General features: G+C 39.8%; 1 protein-coding gene across 1 annotated transcript in view; it reads right to left on the bottom strand.

The window, feature by feature from the left end:
* Positions 1–21,751, bottom strand: part of PHLPP1 (PH domain and leucine rich repeat protein phosphatase 1) — a 136,108-nt gene that overhangs the window by 32,856 nt on the left and 81,501 nt on the right. The window contains exons 4-7 of the mRNA XM_063400800.1: positions 13,272–13,438; positions 4,179–4,325; positions 3,429–3,659; positions 1,209–1,411 (exon numbers count right to left, since the gene is read on the bottom strand). Of these exons, the coding sequence (XP_063256870.1) occupies positions 1,209–1,411; positions 3,429–3,659; positions 4,179–4,325; positions 13,272–13,438 (748 nt within the window). The remainder of the gene's footprint in view (positions 1–1,208; positions 1,412–3,428; positions 3,660–4,178; positions 4,326–13,271; positions 13,439–21,751) is intronic.

Genomic DNA, 21,751 nt, shown 5'->3' with positions numbered 1-21,751 from the left:
CACTCTAGAACAGCAAGTTACAGAATACCAGAGTCCTTTAGGTCATGGCAAGATCCAGAATATTTGTCAACACATTACATAAGCCTTGGCATGCCTGTGGAGTTCCCAGTTGCAGGCAGCCTTACAGATCTTTCCTAATGCAACTAACAGCTAGTAATGTTACTATTGAAGCAATCAAACTATAGTTCATATCCTAAGGTTTTAGGTAGCTAGTGCTTAGTGTTAAGTCTAAAAAAAAATAAACCCAAAACCAAACGGACATTTATTTAAGCCTACAGAAAAATCAACTAAAGTGCAACTGTAACAAACAGTTTCTTTGGAAGATGAGATGAAAACAAGGTGGCCAAGGGTGCCATGAGAGGACAAGCCAGGAGGAACAGCAGGACCAAACAGGCAGTTGGTTGCAAGACATGGGTTGACTTCGATTCTCAGCCCACATTGAACAGCACATGCTCAGATTATGTTAACTTTTCTCAGCTACAAAGATCCTGGCATGAATACTTAATGAAGGCACAGGCTTAGATATTGCTAAGATGACAGCCTTTTAAAGGCAGTTCAGACTGCTCATCAAATTCACAGTTCTCCGATTTTGCATTTTCTTTATTCCACACTGAACTACTCCAAATGATAAAAATGGTGGTCCAAACTGAGTATTTTAAGTAACAGCAGTTTCCAGAGAAAGATCAGACAGATCCTGTTCATGAAACACAGCAGTCACTCAACTGAAGAAGGCTGCATTATTTTTATTATCAAATACAAGTAAATGAAGTTACCATTACGAATTTCATAGGTTTCTGGAGAGGGTAAGCAGCCAGAGGGAGGAGCAAAAATTTATAGCTTTGGTTTATCTCCCAAATGGCCACTTGTTCAAACTTTCTCAGTGCAGGGAAAAGCAGTAAATTCCTTACTGGTTTTAGTAGAGCAACACATCAATGCAACCCAAACAAGTGACAAAGTCAAGAACCCTCCCTACTGACATAGAGAAGACTTTCTAAGATTTTCACAGTTCTTAGACCTCCAAATTGCATTATTATTTGAAAGTCCCTTCCTAAGCTCAGAACAGCCAGTAGCATGACACTGCACATGTGAATCCCTTTTATCTAGGACTGTGTCAAGAGCCTCCTGATGACGTGCACTGCACTCAACAGGCATCTCAGAGAGAAGCAGGCACAGTGAGAGTGCCCCAGCTGCCCTGAGAACGCACTCACCATTGCAGGAAGCGTAGAGCGCTTTGAGGAAATAGCCGCTGATTTTGAGGGTCACCAGCTGATTCCGTTCACAGTGTAACACCTCCACGTTGTTAAACACTGTTGCGTCCAGCTCCCCGAGTTTGTTGTCTCGCAGATCCAGTTGGGTCACGTGATGCAGAAAATCTATTTCATCAGCCTCCAATCTCCTAATTGAATTCAATCTTGCAGACAAAAAAGGGAGATTAGGTGTAGTTATAAGGCAGGCTCCTGCTGACAAACCACTGCTCGCTCTACAATCAATCAGCTGCACTGGATTAAACTAGCACACTTTCAGGTTCTCATCAAGGTTGATTTTTAATATTTTCCTCTTTTTGATGTTACGGTTTTCATCCTTTGAAAAGCAGGATGGATATGCTCTGTAGCTTTATCCATCATGACAAAGGAATGATGACACCAAGCTCCTTTCTAAACTACTTTGAAAAACACTGATGAAAAGCTCTGCAAGAAGCTAAGTATTACTGTTATTGTGCCTATAAAAATAAAAGATGATCTGGCTGTTATTTGTTCCTGATAGTTTGGAAAAGAACAAAACCTCTACAGTTCTTGCTGGTCTATCAGCTGCTGGAAAAATCCAGCACATACAAGTAACCAGCATGAATTGGAGACTCTTGCCTTATTGGAAGGCCAAATTGAGATTTATGAATTCCCATGTATTGGCTTCTTGCTTCTCCATGTTTCACAGCAAGCAAATTCAGAGACCTGAAAATGGGTGTCAAAAGAAAACAAAGCAAAAATCCAAGACAACTGGGTCTGACAGATAAAGAGGACAGCTTCTACACACCCTCACTGCAGTGTATTGATGCTGTTAATATTCAGCAACTTCCCCAGAAGTTATACCTGAATGAGATGATCTATAACCCAGCAATGTTTCAAACTGCAGAGTACTCCAAAGAGCTCAGTTTTAAATTCCCAGCTCTGAGCAGAACACTAAAACCAGTATAGTAATTTCTGCTGGCCCACTAAGCCAGCTGAGCCCTCTCTACAGCAGATAAGGACAAATACTTGCAGTTCTGCTGTTGCTCCTGCTTTCCAAACATTGCCCTCTGTGTAACAGTTGTGTTTTTAGAGTAGCTACATCTTCTAGTTAAAGAATAAGGGTAATATATCCCCTCCAACACCACCCTACCTTTTCCATTTTCAATTTGCAAGCAATGCTTCTTTTTGATTTCACTGAAGCAAAGCACTTCATTGTACAGTGAGTACAATATTTACTGTTTCAGGTAGTGCCAAAAAGAGCCACTGTTCACTGCTAGGTGCAGAAAGGATGTGGCAGACAACGAGAGGGCTGGAACTGCACTGCTGGAACTCATGGCCAGATCAGCCACAAGACCCCTTCTCTGAAGAAAATTTATTTGCTTTTAACATATGTACAAACACACAGATATATTTTAACCCTACCAGAAACACTTCAGAATTCACCTACCTATTTTAGCGAAACTTATGCTGGCCCCTCCTAGACTGCAAAGTCTGACAACTACATGGCAGTACAGTAAAGTAAGTTTTATCTTATTTTAGCTTAACTACGTGGTTCTAAAATTCATTGTTACATGGACCTCATGGTCCAGGCTCTGAACTGAGCCTTGACCAGCTGATTGCAGAATTTGTCTTCTCCAAAGACCATAAGAATAGAGAACCACTCATACCAGAGCCATTTGTAATAAGGATCTCTTTGGACACTTCTGAGGGTGCCAATAAAATAACATTACTCATGGTGGACTGTTAAACAGTCCAAGAAACTTTAACACATCAAGAAATATTAAAATATCTATTTTTGCCCTTTCATCTTCAATACCCTTTTCTTCACCTCAGAAATCTGTAACATTTCAGATAAAAGCTTTTGGGCCAGGGACTATCATGTCTATTGCATTAACACTGCAGCAACAAGAGCAAGGAATCACAAGCATCCCAGGCTCTGTTTTGTTTGATCCTTTGGTGCAAACACTCATTTCCCCTAAAACTCATTTTTCTACCTACTGATCCCCCTAAATACTCCAACTTCCTCAAAGAAGAGTGCTAAATCACAGCAAGTGCTGGGAGTTACATAACACCACCAGAAACATGGTTCAGTGGACAAACACAAGAGATTTATACACAGAGGCAATTCTGACAGCCAAGGAGAAGCCATTTCAACACAAATAATTTAGGCTCACTTACTCCTCCCCTTTTCTGGATACCTACCTTAGATCCACATGCTTAATATGAGGCATTCTTTTTAACACCTGTAGGTTCAGGGTATCCATGCAGTTTCCTGACATACAGAGCTTATCCATGGCAGTCAGCTTCTCCAGCACTCCAGGAATGTCAGTGAACTCGTTGAAGGACAGACTCACATAGCTGAGTTGATGCATATGCTCCAATTCATCAGGAAGGGACTGGAGAAAGTTGCCATCCAGCAAAAATGTCTGCAAGCTATTAGAAGAGGGGAAGGAAGAGTGAAGAAAATGAGTGACCTGTTAAATCACATTTCCTTCCTATAAACACAGTGATCTGCTGCAGTTACAGTGACATACAAAAGGGCAGCAGAGAGAAAAATGTCAGTGAATAACGCTGTAACATCTGCTACAGAAGATATCTACCAAATAATTTAAAGGTTTGGCAACTATGAGGTGTAGGCTGTTAGGCAGTTCTATCTCCAGAACTACAATCTGAGACAATTGACAGCTGAAGAACATAAGCAAGAAGGGTTAAAAGATTTTCTTCACTGTGAAGGTGACTCGTGTGTCAAATGCTGGAAGAGCTCTGAGGCACAAAGTGTGCTTTCCCTCCATCCACAATTGCTTCCATATGGATCTCCAAGCCAGTCTGCTCGGACAGAACCCAGTAAGTTTAAACTGTTTCTCATAGCAGGAGTATGTAGAGTCATGAAACTGCTTGTTGCCATTGTTATTTGTCAGGCTGTGTGTGTGAAAGTTCTAAGAAAGTACTTGCTTGTGCATTTCGCCTACAACTGCTGGAATGCTTCTGAGGGCGTTGCAGGACACGTTGAGTTCAGTCAGGGTTGGGATACTGCAGACTGCCAGTGGGAAGTCTCCCAAATTATTATTCGAAAGGTTAAGGCTCTTCAATTTGGTGAATCTAAAATGAGATAACAAAAAGTAAAGGAAACAAATAAGTAATCCACACTAAGTTACCTTACAATAATTAACACAAGGCGAATTTGATTATGAAAATACAAATCACATTTTTATTTTATATGCTCAGAACAACCAGGGAAACTACCAGACACTCAAATGTAACACCACTTTTAAGAGTTCACTCATGTTAAGCCGACAAAGAGAAACAGACCCTCTTGAACAACACATTAAATGTATTTTCCAATGAGTATAACAAAGAACAAATCCCTTGCCATCCTTATTATATATTTCACTTCTGTGGTATCTCACCCTGTACTAAAGCATTGCTGTTTTCCTGAACCCATTTTTTGGTAGTAAAACTACCCTTGTGATACAGGTTACAAGGTGCAGGAAATTCTTAGACTATTTGAGCACTAATTTTTTCCGCTGCAGCTGACCTGTGTGCTCAGGACCATTCATGTTTGCCTTTCAAACAAAAATTCTCATTAGAAGAGACTGTTTGGAATACAAGTCGGAAATGTGCTGAATTAAAACAGAATTCAGCAAGGCTTCTGTAGTGATAGAGGCAAAATTTTGTCATTGACACATCACAGAACTCTTAAAAGCCCCTTGGTTTATCACATCAGCCAAAAAAGCAACTTGCATGTGTTTGCCTTACTAAAAATGGCCAAAATCATTTAAACAAAAAACCCAAGAAAGGGACAATCCAATTAGCCAGCCTGCATGTTCAGCAACATTATTATGGTTGCCTGACAACCACTGGGAGGTGTGCCTAAAGCCAAGTGAAAGGATGAATTAAAAGATCTGTGTCAGATTCCGATAGATGGGAGGAAGTTTCTTTTCTAACAGCTTATCCCAGGACATTTTATCTGGATTTAATTTTCCCTCCATGAAGGACCAAGTCCTTTATTTGTGTGAGGAGACTTTTATATAACTTGGCAATGGAAGCAAAACTGCACCAATGAGTGCTGCTATTCCACATGAAAGTCATCTCCAGCAGCATGTGCCAGTGTATCCACAGCCTCTGCATCAGCCCAATCCTACCTCAGAGAACTTGGGTCCTCCTCCACCCAGGAAACATGGAGAGCAAATGCATCAAGCATTAAAAGGTTAAAGAGTTTTGATAACAAGACTTAAAAAATTCCTAGCAGCTACTGCAATCAACTGGCACATACCTTTAGTATTGCCTAAATCAAACTCGTGTCACTGACTAAAATTCAACTGAAAACGTAAGCAGCGCCTTTGTATGGTACTTCAGAGAGGGCTGCTGAGTCCCAAAGGCTGGCTGCAAACACACAACATTCACACAGGCTTGCAGCAAGCAAAGGAATGCTGTACTCTCTCATGGTATTTTGGCGCAATGATGGCAGGAGAAAAAAGAAATAGAACAATCATTGCCAGAGTTATCACAAATTTTGAACACCCTGTGCCACAATGGAGGCAGAAGTTTGGAAAAAAGTTAGATGGAGACTAAAGAAAATCTTGCAACCAAATTAGTGCTGCAGGGGGAAAATGCTACTGTGCAGAAACAATGACTATCTCTAAAGGTAGAACTGTAAATTAAAGAAGTGGCAAGGGTAAGTTAATAAGGGCTGCCAGCCAGAAAAATAAATATGCATGTTTTAAACACTATACCTCATATTCCTCTATTTTAGGAGAAAGGACTTAAAAATCTTGAACCTAAAAGTGAAACACACAAGCCTGCATTTATCTTTAAGGTAACTGTAGATTTAGGGCACAGATATACTGCCTTGAAATTTGGGGTGTTTCTGTTGTGGAACAGCTGTCCCACATCATCCTCAAAGTTAGCTGCAAATAAAAACAAGAGTGCTCCAAGCACTGGATGCTGAGCCTTTGAAGTATTTTTTCCCAGTATTTAGGCAAGTACAAAAATAGCAAAAATGGGAAGATTAAGTCAAAATAACGATGCTGCTGGAGAAACACCAAAATGTAATCTTTCCAGTTTTCAAGCCAACCATGAAAAGAGAATGAATTCATTTAACAAGCACACCAAGGCTACAGCATTTACCTGTGCCACTCTGTAGTCTCAAAAGGATAGTCCCAGGGCTTTTGTCCACTAAACAATACACTAGAAGATCCCAAACACAATATTGAGATAAAATTACAGAAGATCAAACTAACAGAGGAAAGAGGATTGGGGCAGCAGGTGGTAAAGGAAGTAAGAAATACAGTAACTCCAGTGTCATGTTCAGCTTCAAGGTTTTCTGCATACATTCTTGTGCATAACTGCCCTAGGTCAAAGAGGAGGAGGAGGGGAAAAAAAGTGTTCCCCCTACCCGACATACCTGAATTACATCTCTTGTGGTTTAATGTGTGCTTACTAAAGGTCTTTGGTAAGTAATCTAACTACTCAGGACACAAACTGAACTGGTTAAGTGGTCTAGTGTGTAAGCGAGGATAAACAGTACATCCAATATTGGATACACTCACACAAAATACACATAGAAGAGTACATACAAAAAATCCACAAATCAAAGTTCATTGTTGAATCACATTTACAGAAACGCTGGAAGACAGACACCATAGTCTTAGTTAAAGTTAAAAGTCTAAGACATCTGGCCAGAAAGAGCTATTTTCTTCCCCCCCCCTTGCAAACATATTCATTTAAAAAATGCTAAAGTAATGTCTTCTCATGGAGCACTGTCAAATACAGAACATTGCTGAGAAACTAGCAGGCATTTGCTCAAAGTCAAGATCTAAGTCTACCTCTCATCTTTGGCTACTTCCCACTGTCCACATAACAAACATGCCTGTGCACTTCTTTTTTGGAGCACTGCCATGTTGCACATTTAAAATGCCAAATTGTTTATAGCACTTCTTGTATCTAGACAGATTTACAGTCAGTTACACCAGTATTACTTGTGTATCACATCAATATAAATAAGGTAGGAGAGAAGTATTTTACAGACTCAAGATTTCTGTTGCGGCTGAGTTTGCAAAGCACCAGGCTTCCAATAGATTTTACAGACCAACATCTTTGCTGTTTTCTCACATCCAAATCTTTAGTCCTATCAGAACCAGGCACATACATCAATGCTGCCCATATGGCATTGCTAGAAAGATAAAAAGGCACAACACTGCTCGTTTGAGGCATTACAGTGTAATAACGTCATATCAAGTCCACACGTAAGCTTTTCGTCCTCTTCTCCCTTCTTCCACGGTTCCAAACTTTGTTATCTCTTAGTAATAATAGTCAACCTGAAGAACAGCATCTCTCAATATACTATGCTCAGTTAGCTTACTAAGCTTTTTATTGTAATGGCCAATACTTAAACACTCACTTTGCTGAACAAAAATAGCCCTACTTTAAGCTAGAACAAAATGTTGACATGTCAACCCTTGGGTTTAAACATGCAATATGACTGAACACTAATTGCCCTAATTGAGCCAGAAACTGCCCACTTATTTAATCCTGAAGCTGCCACTTCAGGAAGGGGTTTAGTTTGACATATGCAAAATAAGGAGAGGGATTAACAAGAGAAGTTTGTATCACGGCAAAGCAGTGAACTAACTGACGTGCTAATTTCAAATTCAGACCTACCTGGTGTGAACAGCAGAGGAATTTCCATCACACAGTACAGCATTTGTGTTCCATTACGTTTGGGGCAAGGGGAATAGTGCAACTGGTGGTCATAGACTATCACTGAAAACCAGCCACAACAGGCTCATCTGACAAATCTGGTCTTGCCCTACTCTTACCAAAACAATTAAAAAGCAGTATTTTACTGCATCTGCAAGGGAAAGCATGGCTTAACAAAGAACTCAGTCTAAGGAAAACAATCACTTTTCCAAACCTATCTCTAGAACCTGGGTTCTCATGACTCTACTGTGGTTACAGCTCAATCTTATTTTCAAGCAGCAATGTAAGTGTCCCTCAGTTTCAGCACTATTTCTGAGCAGAACTATAGTGTTTGCCTCGCAGTGCTGTGACAAGTTCTAGAACTGAACTAAAACTTGCCACCTTCTTGAACACCTGCTACTTTGGCCACTTACTTAATCATGAAGAGAATTTCCATAAAATTCTGCCATGGCAATTTCCTCCTTGGAAATAAAAGGTGCAATTTATTTCCTTTCTGCAGTTGGGTTGGATGGCCTTACTGCCCAAGGGAGCTGCTAGTCTAATGCCAGAAATACTGTCACAGCATTCCCTTTCCAGAAAGGTGTCATTGCAAAAGTCTGAAATTAGTAAGACAATTCAAATGAACAAATAATTAGCCATTAAGTCAAATTCAGACTACCTCCAAACTTAACAACAATAAAGCTTTTATCATATCACATGGCTGGTAAGAGTACCACGAAGACAAGGGGATCAAGTGTATGTTTAGCTAGTGGAAATAACCTGAACCTACACTACTGCACAATGCAGTTCTCAATTTCTGCACGTAACTACCACACACTGCTTCATATGGGGAAAAAGACAGGCCTCAGAGAAGGACAAAGTTCTTAGGAAAAAATAGTGAAAATATGTTCTCTTCCTTTCTATCGGAAATTTATGATTGAAATACAAAAGCATTAACTAGGGGTGGACTTCCAAACTGAAACATGTTTAACTACATGAAAAGAAAACCCTTACTTTGAAAGCTAGACAAGTAAATTGGAGTAAATAGCCACAATAACTGGATTCTATAAATATGCTCACTTGTTGAAACACTGCTTGGAAGAAATACTGTTGTACTTAGCCGTACAGTTCACTAAAGTGAACCCAATTAATTGAAGTGCAATTTCCACTTTTAAAATACACTATTTTAAAAAATGCTATTTTAATAGCATATATCTTACTGGCATTTATTTTTCTCATACCACTATTAAGCTTCCTGATCCAATTTAAAAAATAAAATTAAAAAATTCAATGTGTTTCAGGTATTAAACCAATTTTTCAGTTGTCCCCACTTAGTCATTTGCAGAGACTTAATTTTATGATTTAATTTTTCTTTAATTAAATGTCACAGATTTTTGCTGCATGTTCACAAGGGCATTTTCTTGAGATCACAAAGATACACAAGAGTTAAGGAGAACACAATCATGAAGGTTTGGAAAGATGTACTAACAAAATCAAACTCTTTCTTCAATGCCTTTACAAGTTGGATAAAACAAAAGCAGTGAAACTACATAAACAACAAACTCCAAGTGCCACCTTTAGCATTACAAATATTTTTTTTTTAAATTTCAAAGCTACAGAGATGAGAAAATAAGTGTAGCATTAAAATACAGCAAGCACTGGATGGGGTTTGTTACTAGCAGACCTCTGGTTGTCAATACCATGCCAATCTTTCCTCTTGTCCTGCTGCCTAGATAGCTGCACTTCAGTGTTTGACTTCAAGTGAAAGAGGAGAAACTGTACAAGTAAGTTTTCCTCTTCTTCAAGACCAACAGAGTTTTGAGAGAAAGCTCCCCACATCTTCACACACCATGGAGCAAGTGAAGTTAGCATGCTCCACACATCAGGATTCATTTGAATATCAAAAAACCCTCACCCAACCAAAACCCAAACCACTAATCCAAAAATAAAATAAAAAAAAACCAAAACCAAATAAAAATGACAAAAAGCAAACCCCATAAACAACAAGAAAACAAAGAAAAAGAACCCTCAAAACCCAAACACATACATCCCAAAATAAAGGGCGAGAGGTTGCAGGGGAGGAAGAAGAAAGCTCAAATCTTGTCCAGCACATCTACTGGCAGTGACCCTCCGGAGGCTGACAAGGGGAAATGCGTAATGGACAGGGAAAGATGTACGACTGACATTCCTTAAGCCATGCAACTTTCTCCATGAAGCTCAGTTTCATACACTAATAACAGCAATCACAAAGAGCATCTCAATGCACTTTGAGGCCAACCAAATGGCAGGCTGGAGACTTCCTCCCTGCTCCCCAATCTCTAGGTGCAAGCTAAGATCAAGCTGCATCTCACACTGACTTGTAGCAACCCTGCCTGCTGGGTTCATGCCAGTTAGGTTGGTAATACTGGTTTCCCCTCGCTTCCAAGTGTTCTCTGAACAAAGACTACATTTTATATTACCTCCTAATTGCACAATGAATTTGTAAGGAGGGTTTAGCTTGAGGCTGCCTGAAATCCTGGGTTTTCAGATAAAATCTGGAAATTGCAAGGGATTTCAGAAACACTTGCATCAGTAATTCAGAGTGTGCTCTTGCCTTCTCATAAACTAGAGATGCATCTTCAAGTTTCTGCCACTAGCCCCTAAGAGTTTCACCTGAGATGCCAGAGAAAGAAGTTTATTTCTGTAAGGGCTCTGGGAGGGAAATGATACCAACTCATCTTAAGATAAAAATCCATATATCACTGTTAACAATTAACAACCACAATCACAATAATAATTCATTCTTTAGATAAAACTGGGAAGCATAATTTTATTTATTTTAGAACAACTTTGTGTCTTATTACATCTCCCTTTTCTTATTTTTCTTTTAAATCTGTAACAGTCTTATCTGAAAAATCTGCATACTGATAACTTACTTCCCAACATTAACAAGAAAATAATATTCTTGATGCCAACCACTTTTTCCAACAACACCAACTGAAACAATTATTTATGAAGTGTTCTCAGTCCAGTGAAGCAGAGCAACAGTAAATAAGACTGTGGTCTATTCTTTTGCCTCAAACCCAGAACAGTACTCTGCAAAATTAGCAAGCCTGAACTCTTGTTAGCATTTCAACCAGGGAATCTCCTCTCTTCTCCAAAAGAGAGAAATCCTTTCCTGTAAAAAAAATCCTTTCCTGTAGTTTTAAAAAAGATTCTGTGAGGGAGAATAAATCTGAAAGTGGTTTTATGGGATTGGTTTAAAAAGAAAAAATAGATCAGACAACGTACGTTCACAGGAATGACAAGCTTCACTTTACACGTTTTGACACTGGGTTTCACTAATAATTTCAAAATGTACAATGCTCTCCTCTTACTAGATATTTGTGCGTTTACTCACTAGAGAAAAGCAGACTTACTAGTGGTCAAGCTGGCTCAAAGCTTTTTGGGAACACAAGTAAAACTCAAGTCTTCCCACCCAAAGGAGAAGCCAGTTCTGTGTTTCTCAGGGCAGGAAGGTGAATAGCTTGGGAACACACTCCAGGGTCAGGCTCATGCTTTTGCTGCAGTAGGCAGGCAAAAGACAACAAATGGGGCATCACTTTTCCTAACCCTCAGCAGGAACTATCACTGCTTCACAGAGCCCTCCCCACCGGCACAGCAATGGGGCAACAGGGGCAACAGCTTCCTCCAGCTGCTCACTGTCTGGGTGATGCCACCTGTGCTGGGTGAAGATAAGGCTGGAGGACATCAAGCAGACAAAGGGGAGCATCAAGGGCAGGAGTTTCTAATGCACCAACTCAAACACACCAAAACAGTGCTATGTAATCTGATTTTTTTTTTCCTCCAGAAGTTCCCAGACTTGCCTCGTGCCTTCTTGCCAAGCTCAAGCCAATGGAAGCAGAGCAGACTATTATAGACTCGCTTACAGAATAGGATCAGCTCACAGAAGAATGAGAGAATCAGTTTTGCACCACCTCAGGTATATGCCACTTCTCCAGATTCTCCTCATCTCAGAACAATCTCAGAAAACAGCAGAGTTATATTTTGTCATCTGAACTCTTTCACTCTTTTATGTTCAAGGCTCATATTACTAAAAAAAAAGTAATGGCTTATTAACCATCAGTAAGACTCATCAGCTGTTCCTACAACTGCAATACCAAGAGAACATTAAACAGAGAAGGAACATTGCCCATCACATTAATTATCAATGCTTTTTAATCCTAAACTGAATTAATTGCAGGTATATGGACAAATCCAAATCTATTCCAAACAGAAATTTGCAGGTACATGGACAAAGCATAATCAAATATGTTCTTCACACTTTCTGATATTTTAAAAGAAAAAATTATAAGAAGTCATTAGAATTAGAGACATTGATTATTTGTCCATGCTCATCACTAGCTTATGCTAAAATTCCACTTGCTATCTGGAGACCTATACTGACATTCACAGTCCAGTCAGAATTCCTCTCCAGATTGTTTTCATAAGGCCTTAGAATAGCTGCCTGCTTTGTTTGTGAAGCAGATTTGCTGGGTTCATTCATCTTTCATTATGCCAAATTTTTTGTTTTTCCAAAATGAAATTGGAATGATATAAAAATACAACAGCCTGCATAATCCATCTTGTATTTTTCGGTTGTTTTTCAAAGAGGAAGGGATTTAGAAATGTGGTTTAAAACATTTTGTTTGAACAGGACAATCCACAAATATAATCTTGAGGTACTCTGCAATTCAGTTACCAGTGAAATTAAAATCACAGCTTTATATTCAGTATGGGAACATTCATCTTTCTGAACACAGAAAGCCTGCTGATTCCACAGAACACATACATTAAATCATTCAGAGCACCAATCATGCTACTCTCTACCCATTTGTTACATTCTCGGATGAGCTGCAGTGGAAAGAACTGGAAGGTCACAGGTACTAAGAAAGAAGAATTTGGATTGAGCAGAGTAGAAAGAGGACAGGAACCAGAATGAATTTATGAAGTCAGGGAGGGTGGGTAACAAAAAACTTCTTCACTTGGTCAAATGCACTTCCTGCTTCACTACTGTTCCTACCTAGAATGGTTGCCTTTGATGGGCAGCTTGCCAACTCATACTCACCCACACGAGTCAAAGGCTGAAGAACTAAAGTCTGGACTCAGTAGGTAGATAAAAACACATCGTGAAAATTGCATTTTGGGCTGAAAATATCCTTCTATTTACAAGAAAAACATGAAGTTTCTTATGAAAGCCAGTCTGCTTCTAACACACAAAGTTAACCAATTTCTGAAGCATTACAGTCAGGCCAATGTTCCACAAGAGGAGGTAGCAATTTTTAGGAAAGTTCCTGCAGATCATGGCTCCAAGGACAGAGGAAGAGTAGTAGAAGCATACCACCTTACCTTTGTAATTCACTAAGCGCTCTGCTTGTGGATGGGCTGGGGTTTAGCCTCAGGAAGTTCTGCTTTAAATTGAGATGAGTGAGGTCTTGGCTATAAAACAGGTTGGCAGGCAGGTGCTCCAGGCTGCAGCATGAAAGATCCACTGAGCTGATGCGTTGTGATGCAACCTGGAAGTCAAGTACAACACCAATATATTAATACAGTAATAACAAAAAGAACATTTCCTTCACCCCTACCAGCACAAGATAATCTGTTCTTTAAGCACAGCAGAAGCCAGGGTTGGCATATACCGCTGATCTAACAGAGTTTAGATAATTGCTGCAAGTGACGCCATGATCTGTTTCTTGGCCTCACTGCTTAAACCAGGTCCACAGATAGCTAGCAGGGAGAAAAGAGTAAAGCTTTCTCAAATTAATACGTGAAATCAATTTTCATTTATGAAGTTATGCAATACTTTACAGCCAGAAAAAAAAATAAGGTGTTTGACAGGAGCTTTGGTTTAGTCCTTTGGGTAGCATTGCCTCCTCCAAGCGAGTGGAAGCAAGGGGTTAGCAGTCATCACCACACTGTGTTGGTTTCATACATCCAAGATGGGTATTAAACAACAGAAAGAGAGTTATCCTGGTTACACCTTACTGAAGAGAAAAAATAACCCAGCAGCAAAGCACCGAGCACTTATTTCTTCTCAATGAATTAGAAGACTGTCCAAAAGTGATAAAAAATATGACAAAAACAAAACTGAGATTTGGAGGCTTAACATAGTTTTCTAGAGAGAGGAAGGTAAAACAAACACAATCTATAGAGGCAAAAAAAAAAATCATACCACTTAGCACTATATATGTATAACTACCATCATTCCACAGAGACCTATAAGCAACTTCTTCAAGTAATGGTAATACTGCCCCTTTCCATATCTCTAGGAGACACCTCGGTGAACTACTTCTTCCCGTTTTACTCATTTACTAGACTTTACTAAAAATAAATAAAATATCACCAGCAAATACAAAAACAAACCCAAGACTGCAGTGTAGAATGCCTATATTTTCTGTCCAACACCACTAAAATGTTCTTTCACCAAGTACTGTCCCAGACATGCTACATGGCAAAGCATCACCACACAGTAATGCAAGGCAGTGGAGATGGTGGGCAAGGAAGAGGAGCCAAATGCTAGAAAGAGAGGCATTTTTGGAGCAGGCATGGCTGAACCAAAGGAAGAGCAGCAAACAACTTCACCACCATTTTAGACTTCTGGGACCACACCAACAGTGCTCAGATGGTTATGGTGTTCTGTCAGCTGTTCTCACCACAAGCAGCTATCACTTCCCTGGCCTTTTACGCTGGGATTCCGGAGGTACAAACACCACATCTAAGGGGCAAAAAGAGGAAAAGACCCAACAACTCCCCATCAATGCCCAGCAACGTAAGAGCTTCTCAACTCTGATGAAGAACACACCACTCAACCTTCTGGGCATAGATAGAGTCCCTGCCACAAAGTACGCTGAAACTAGAGGCATCAGGTTTTGAGGAGGTAAGCAAAGTAGCTTGCCACAGAAAGCAAGGCCACAGAAATTCTGTTCCTCTCTGCAACTACACAGGCCTTAGGATAAGTGGTTGCTATTATGAAAACAGCCACAAGCTTCAAGGGGAACAGACACTGCAGTGTTTCTCTCCAACACAACCATTAATAATCCAGTCCTCCCACATCCATTAAAATGCTTGAATTTTTGTTACTCAATTGGTTCAGTCCTTTTGTTACAGTAGCTAGTATTTTTCTTCCCCTTGTAGTATGAGACAAGAATTATTCATAGGCTATACTGAGCAGTCATCTCTGAATGCTGAGTATCCAAGTCTGTTTATGCCCAATACTGTACAGTTCTGATCACACTGCAAACACAAGAGATGAAAAATTGCTGACACTCATTAAATTAAAAAGGAGGAATGTTTAATTTCAGGTGTAATGCTTGTATACACTGTTGCTCCAACTACGTGTTTGGAATGTGACATGAAGAGCGATAAGCAACCCAGCAGTGCTTAGCAAGGCACATTACTCTAAAAATATCTCAAGAACCAGAAATGGCAACTCCGAGTGGGAATCATGATAATGCAGCCAAACAAAATCAAATACACAAATTCTACTGTTGCCTCAAAAAAAGGATGCAAATCCTTCCTTAAAACTGTCAAACCCTTAGAAATAAATCTAGTTAAAAGTAATTTTATTTTTACAGGTGGTATGTACTGGTTATTGATTTTTTCAAAAAAGGAACACTATTATACAAAGCATTTAATTAATATTTTCACGCAATTGACAAATATTGAATGATGCTTCTACTAGAGAGAGAACTGTAAAAGTAAAAACTATATTTTAAAAGGTGTTAGTTCTGGAATCAAATGTAATTTTATCAAAGTCTTTCTGTTTACCAAACAGTACTCTTAAGAGTTAACTCCCAAATTGTTACAAGGAAGGCTCATATAAACAGACATAGTTTTTCTCACAGGCAGGAATAAGCCTTTTCTCTTTTCATTGCTCAATACTGTTCTATAACAAATTCCTACAGAACAGAGCAACAAGATGAAAAACAAATAAGAGTAAAAAGGAGAACATCATCCTAATACTTCCTTTCATTCACCAGAAATTTTCACCAGTTATTTTAAAATTGTATATCGAAATTCTGGAATCATGTTGTTCTGAAATCAATCTTGTAATTGTCTACAATTGACCTGAGCATACTAAGACTTCACACACTTGAGTTTGCTATTGTTTATTAAAAGCAAAGACTTTTTTTCTAAAAGATGACACAGTTCTTTAATAAAGCACAGGGTTTCCCTGACTCACTGTGGAGAATCACTGCAGAGATAAGCTGATAAAGGGTGAGAAAATGCTGAGTAGAATATCCTTCACACTCAAAGAAGAAAATGCATCTGGAGAAAAGGACATTATCTGCAGAAAGTCGTGCTTCCACTGGAAGAAAAACTCAAAATATGCCACTGTAAATAAATATCCCAACAAGTTATCTGGGCTGTGTTCAACACGTCCATGCTCCTACAAAAATTGTGAAGAGAGTGGGAGTGATAGCACTGCTAGAGGGAAAGGCTTTTAAGATACACAGGGAACCTGCACTAAGTGCTTGTTATGGTTTGTTTGGTGTTTTCTTGTGGAAAACTCAAGCATAGCTGTTTGACATGCTATACGTACATATATAAAAATAAAACCACAAGCAGCACAACTCTAAGCTCCACAGGCAGAAGCCACCATGGTCCAAACCAATCCCAATGTCTTCTCATCATATCCCAAACCGCACAGACCCCACTTGCATCACATGAAACCACTGCTGCATTTCCAGCATCAACAGCACTGAGGAAATGGCTAGGGCAGTGACCTTCTCAGAAGATGGTACATCACAAGCTCTCAAGGACAAGAGCTACAGCAGGAGCTGTAGAGTCAATGCTTGTCTGCAAGACATGCAATATTTGACAGCCATGCAGCTCAAAAGCAAAGCAAGATCTCATACTTTTTAAAGTCCGTTTTTCAGTTGGGATATTTAATCATCAAAAATTAAAAATTATAAATAAACAATATTAAATATGCTGCTTTCTCCATTCCCTGGATATGACTTCTAAATACTTCAGAGTCTGTCATTGTGTTGCAATGTCCCCCACTGCAATACCAGAGGAGCAGTAATGGGATAAGGCCACACTGATTTTTGTACATCAAACTGCAAAGTCCAACAGAAGATTTTTTTTTTCCAGTTCCTGTTGCAACCTCAGTTATGCATCCTAAGCCTACAGTCTTTTTTTCAGTCTTCACATGAATATGGCCAACTAACTGTTGTTTTGAAGAAGTGATAGACAATATAGAACATGTACTACAAAAAGCCCTGGGTCTATCCACTGCAAATATCAAAACCCTGTCATTGTGCTTTTAATTTTCCCACCGCAGCAACAAAGTGCAGATTTGTTCCGCAAATACCTCACAAATAATGCTGCTGCAGAGTGCTCTCCCTCCCTTGGGCAGTATGACTTCTGCTCCTCCCCACCTAAGAGCTGTACACATGCCAAAGAAATAGGAGTCTCCCTAATATGAAAACTCACTTCTATACGTGTTATTGTGCCACAATACACCTACAAATATGAACAACTATTCACAAAAGCCAGCAGTACCCCTCTGATGCCTAGATTTCAAGAAACACTTCAAAGAAAAAAAATTTGCCCAAGTGTTTTGATTTCAATTTTTTCTCTACTTACTATTTTTTAAAAGGAAACTATTTCAAGCTTGTAAAAATATGGTATGGGTTCACTGTAAATCTTTATCATCTGGCAACAAAAAAATAGAAAAATATTTGCATCAACCCATATTCTTTGCTACACAGGGCTGAAAAACCACTTTGCTTTGTCCATCAGAATAATGACACCTCTGTCACTTAGCTATGCAGAAAGACTGATTATTGTCTTTGTTTTAAAGCCTTGGCTATAGTACAAAAATGATCTGTTGCTGACAATGGATGTCAGCAATAGGCACAGCTGAACCCAGTTGTATAGACAAACACAAGTCTTGTTTACACAAGGCCATCTTTTGGTATGACTTGTGGTGTGAATTTAAACCAATGTAATTATGTCTTTTTCCTGTTTACCCTCATCCCATTTCCTATAGCTCTATTAGATAAGAAATTACTGCATAGAACTTCAACAGAAGACAAAACAGCAAAACAGCCCACACTGCATAGGCAGCCAAATTCCCAGTCTCTGTGAACTGACTTGACAGTGTTAAATTATACCTGCTGTAGACATGCAATACAAACGCAGTTTCATTTTCCTCCTTCAGGATTTGTTTTTAAACAGTTTGATAATCATCACATCCCACCATAAGCATAAGCCTTAACTAAACAGCGATACATTGTCTTGAAATACCTAAACGAACTTCGAGCCAATAGATTCTCCTCACCTCAGAACCAACCTTGCTTCAAATCCTAATCCTTCTTTCTATTCAAACATCAAAGCCCTGCTGCAGAGAGGCCTCCCTCTACTGAGCTGAAGCCCACAGCCAGGAAGCACACTGGTGCCCCCAGCCACAGCAAAGAGCTGAGGAACTGTTTAGCCTGGTAAACAATCTAATGCCAGAAAACTTAATGAAGGGGAGGGGGAAAAAACATTTGCTTTTTCCTTACAGCCATATAGTCTCATTTTTTAAATGACAACTGTTAAAATGGGTGGAGCCCATGGGTAAAAGGGTCGTGGCTTTTCTGGCATTTCATTTTTGTTTTCTTTCAAATGTTACATTCCATACACGCCAACTCAAGCAAAGGGCCTTGCACAGAAAATATAAAACCCAGCAAAGGGGTTTTTTGAAAGCCTGTCACTCAGATCCACAAACCCAACAGGCACTGCAACAGGTCAGAGTAGTAATTCCCTATTAAGAAGCAGGGCAGAAGTGCATGCCAGTGTGGCAGCACTCAGAGGGCACTCTTGCCCCATCTCTCCTCTGCAGGTGAAGCAGCCAAAAGCCTCTGGTACAAATAGCTCCTGCCGACAAGACTCAGGGGAACAAAAAATAATTTAAACTTGTCCCTTCTCTGCTCCCCTTATCTCTGTACAAAGTTTTATAAACAAACAGGTCAATTCTACTTTTAGCCCTTGTGCAAACCTCTAATAAGTAAAAACAGCATTAGAAAACGTGCGTGGAGAGAGTGAAGTGTGAAGGGGACTAACCAGAACTCTTCTTAAGGGATACCCTAAAATTAACCCTTACTCTTCATGATAGGAGACCAGAAAAAAAATCAAAGATCTGAAGGCTCGTGTCCCAAGTTTAACATAAAGATGTCAACAGTAAGAATTTGACGAAAAAGGTGACACTCATAATCTGTCATTTGGAAATGCTGGGTAGTATCTGAAGTCATTACCAGAATATGAGTACTTTTGTTCCTCCTGGAGGAAAAGTACTCCTCTTTGAGAGATCATGCACTAGTATTGGTATTATCCAGGGAATGATATTAACTCTCTACTTTAGTGGTAGTCACACTGGGATGCTCACACTAAGACCCCTGCAAGGACAAGGCTTAAGATGTAACTTAGAGTTAAGTGACAGTAATTAGCTACAGCATTAAGCTACTTATAATTCAGACATGTGAATCTCCATTTGGTGGAGCAAGGAATATTAACATCCTTAGAACAGCTTGACTGAAAATAATTCATTTGTAAATACTGCCAAAGAGGTGACAGTCTTATAAAAATTAAGAAAAGCCCCTTTATCTTCTTACTATTCCTGTTAGATTTATTTTTTTTACAAAGACAAGCTGCTGTACTGCCAAGCATGCAGACTTTGCAATGAGCAGGCCTCAAGCAAGGACTTTCTTTCAGCATTTTTTTCATTTTAGCATGGGAAAATCATGCAGCAGATCCTCATGGAAGAAATGCTAAGGCACATACCAGACATGAACCGCAAATCATGCCTGTCTGGTGGCCTTTTTATGATAGAGTGACTGCAGCAGTCAGCAAGGGAAGACCAACTGATGTCATCCACCAGGACTTCTCTAAGGCCTTCAACACAGTCCCACACAACATCCTTATCTCCAAACCATAAAGACATGGATTTGAAGGGTGGACTATTTAGTGGGTAAAGAATTGCTGGATGCATGCAGGTTTAGCTGTGGTTAACAGCCTGTCAGGTGGAGGCTGGTGGAGGGCAGTGTCCCTCAGGATCACAGGGCTTGCGACTAGTGCTCTTTAGTATCTTTATCAATGACATAGTGAGATCACGTGTACCCTCAGCAAGCTTATGATGCCACAACAGAAGGAAGAGATGACATCCAGATGCATCTGGACAAACTTGAAAAGTGGGCCCCATGAGAGCTCATGAAGTTTAAGAAGTCCAAGTCCCAGGAACTGCACCTGGGTCAGGAGGCAACCCCAGACATAAGTACAGACTAGTAGAAGTCATCACTGAGAGCAGCCCTGTGGATGAGGACTTGGGGGTTCTGGTGGATGAAAAGCCAGACACAAACTGCACTTGAGCTGAGCACTCAAGGCAGCCAGCTACAGGCTGAGCTGCATGAAAAGAGATGTGGTCAGAAGGGCAAGGGAGATGATTCTCCCCTTCTACTCTGCCCTTGTGAGACCCTACCTGGAGTGCTGTATCCAGGTCCAAGGTCTCTAACACAATACAGGCATGAACTTCTAAAAGCATGTCCAGAGGAAGGGCACAAAGATAATCCAAGGTTGCTCAGAGACCCTGCGGATGCCCTGTCCCCAGCAGTGTTCAAGGTCAGATTGCATGGGGCTTTGCCCAACCTGGTCTACTGGAAGGTGTCCCTGCCCACAGTGGGGATTTTGGAACTAGATAATCTTTAAAGTCTCTTCCAACTCAAACTATTCTATGATACACTACAGATTTCAGACTCCTGCCAGTAAGACTTATATTGGAAGTTCACTTGTCTGAGTCTCCCCAGTCCCACATGGAGAATGTGGGGTTTTTGTTTGTGTTAAGCAAGAGATTATGCTAGGTCCTCAATTTCTGATCTAGGTTCTTTGACACAGTTGTATCATGTGAATTAGTTCTACAATGAGATGAACTTTTTCATGCCATTATTCCAGTGTAACTCAGAAAGGCTTTCTGGCCCAAGTGTTTTGAAATACAAATTACCATGGACATAGTTTTAGTGGCCTGTGGCCTAAAACTGGTCTCCAGCACTCATTCTCTCTTCTCCTTGGAGACTTTAATCCTTCTTCACTGACAAAAGAGGCCTAACGAGAGTAAATGTCCCTAAAGTTAGGTTTTGCTAATAATTCCTCTCCTTTCTTGCTACTAGACTTTGCTTGGAAAGACTTTCAGTGCTACTGCCATTCAGTTTCAAGACCAAATCCATTATCACCTTACACATACCAAAATACTGTGCAACATGTCAGTCCCTGCAACCCCCTCCTGTCTTACGGGATGTGCTCGCTCTGAAGACTTGGCTCCCCTGAGCTTCATTAAGAGCAACATTACATTCATTCTCCCACTTATTTCTACTCTTCCACTTCCACAGATTACTGAAAACACTTTGGGATCCATCTGGATTGAACACACCTTAAAAGGTAACATACACAACACCTCACTGAGCTTCCAGGTGATGCTCTCCTGTATTTACGCAAGAGCTGCGCAAATTCATCTTCAATAATACCAGAACCTGATTTAGACAATACTTCAAAAGACAGTATTTGAATGCTGTACTTGAATTCCAGATGTGTGGGCGATACCTAGTTTTCTGTTCTCACTCTTGGTTGCAATACTTCAATAACCATTATTAACTGAAGGCAGTAAGCCCAAAAGAGGAGCCACAGACTCTCTAAATTCCAGCAAAAGACAAAAAAAAAAAAAAAAAAAGAAGAAAAAACCACACAAAACAAACTACAATTTCTCTAAAACACAAATTAAGAGCCTGAAGTCACCATTACACTTTTAAATCAGTTGAACTATTTAGACATGCAAAATTACTCAGCTGAGACTA

This window comes from Prinia subflava, chromosome 1, assembly GCF_021018805.1.
Source record: "Prinia subflava isolate CZ2003 ecotype Zambia chromosome 1, Cam_Psub_1.2, whole genome shotgun sequence".
NCBI lineage: Eukaryota > Metazoa > Chordata > Aves > Passeriformes > Cisticolidae > Prinia > Prinia subflava.
Note: the sequence above shows the minus strand (reverse complement) of the source record. Positions and strands in the feature narration are given on the sequence as shown.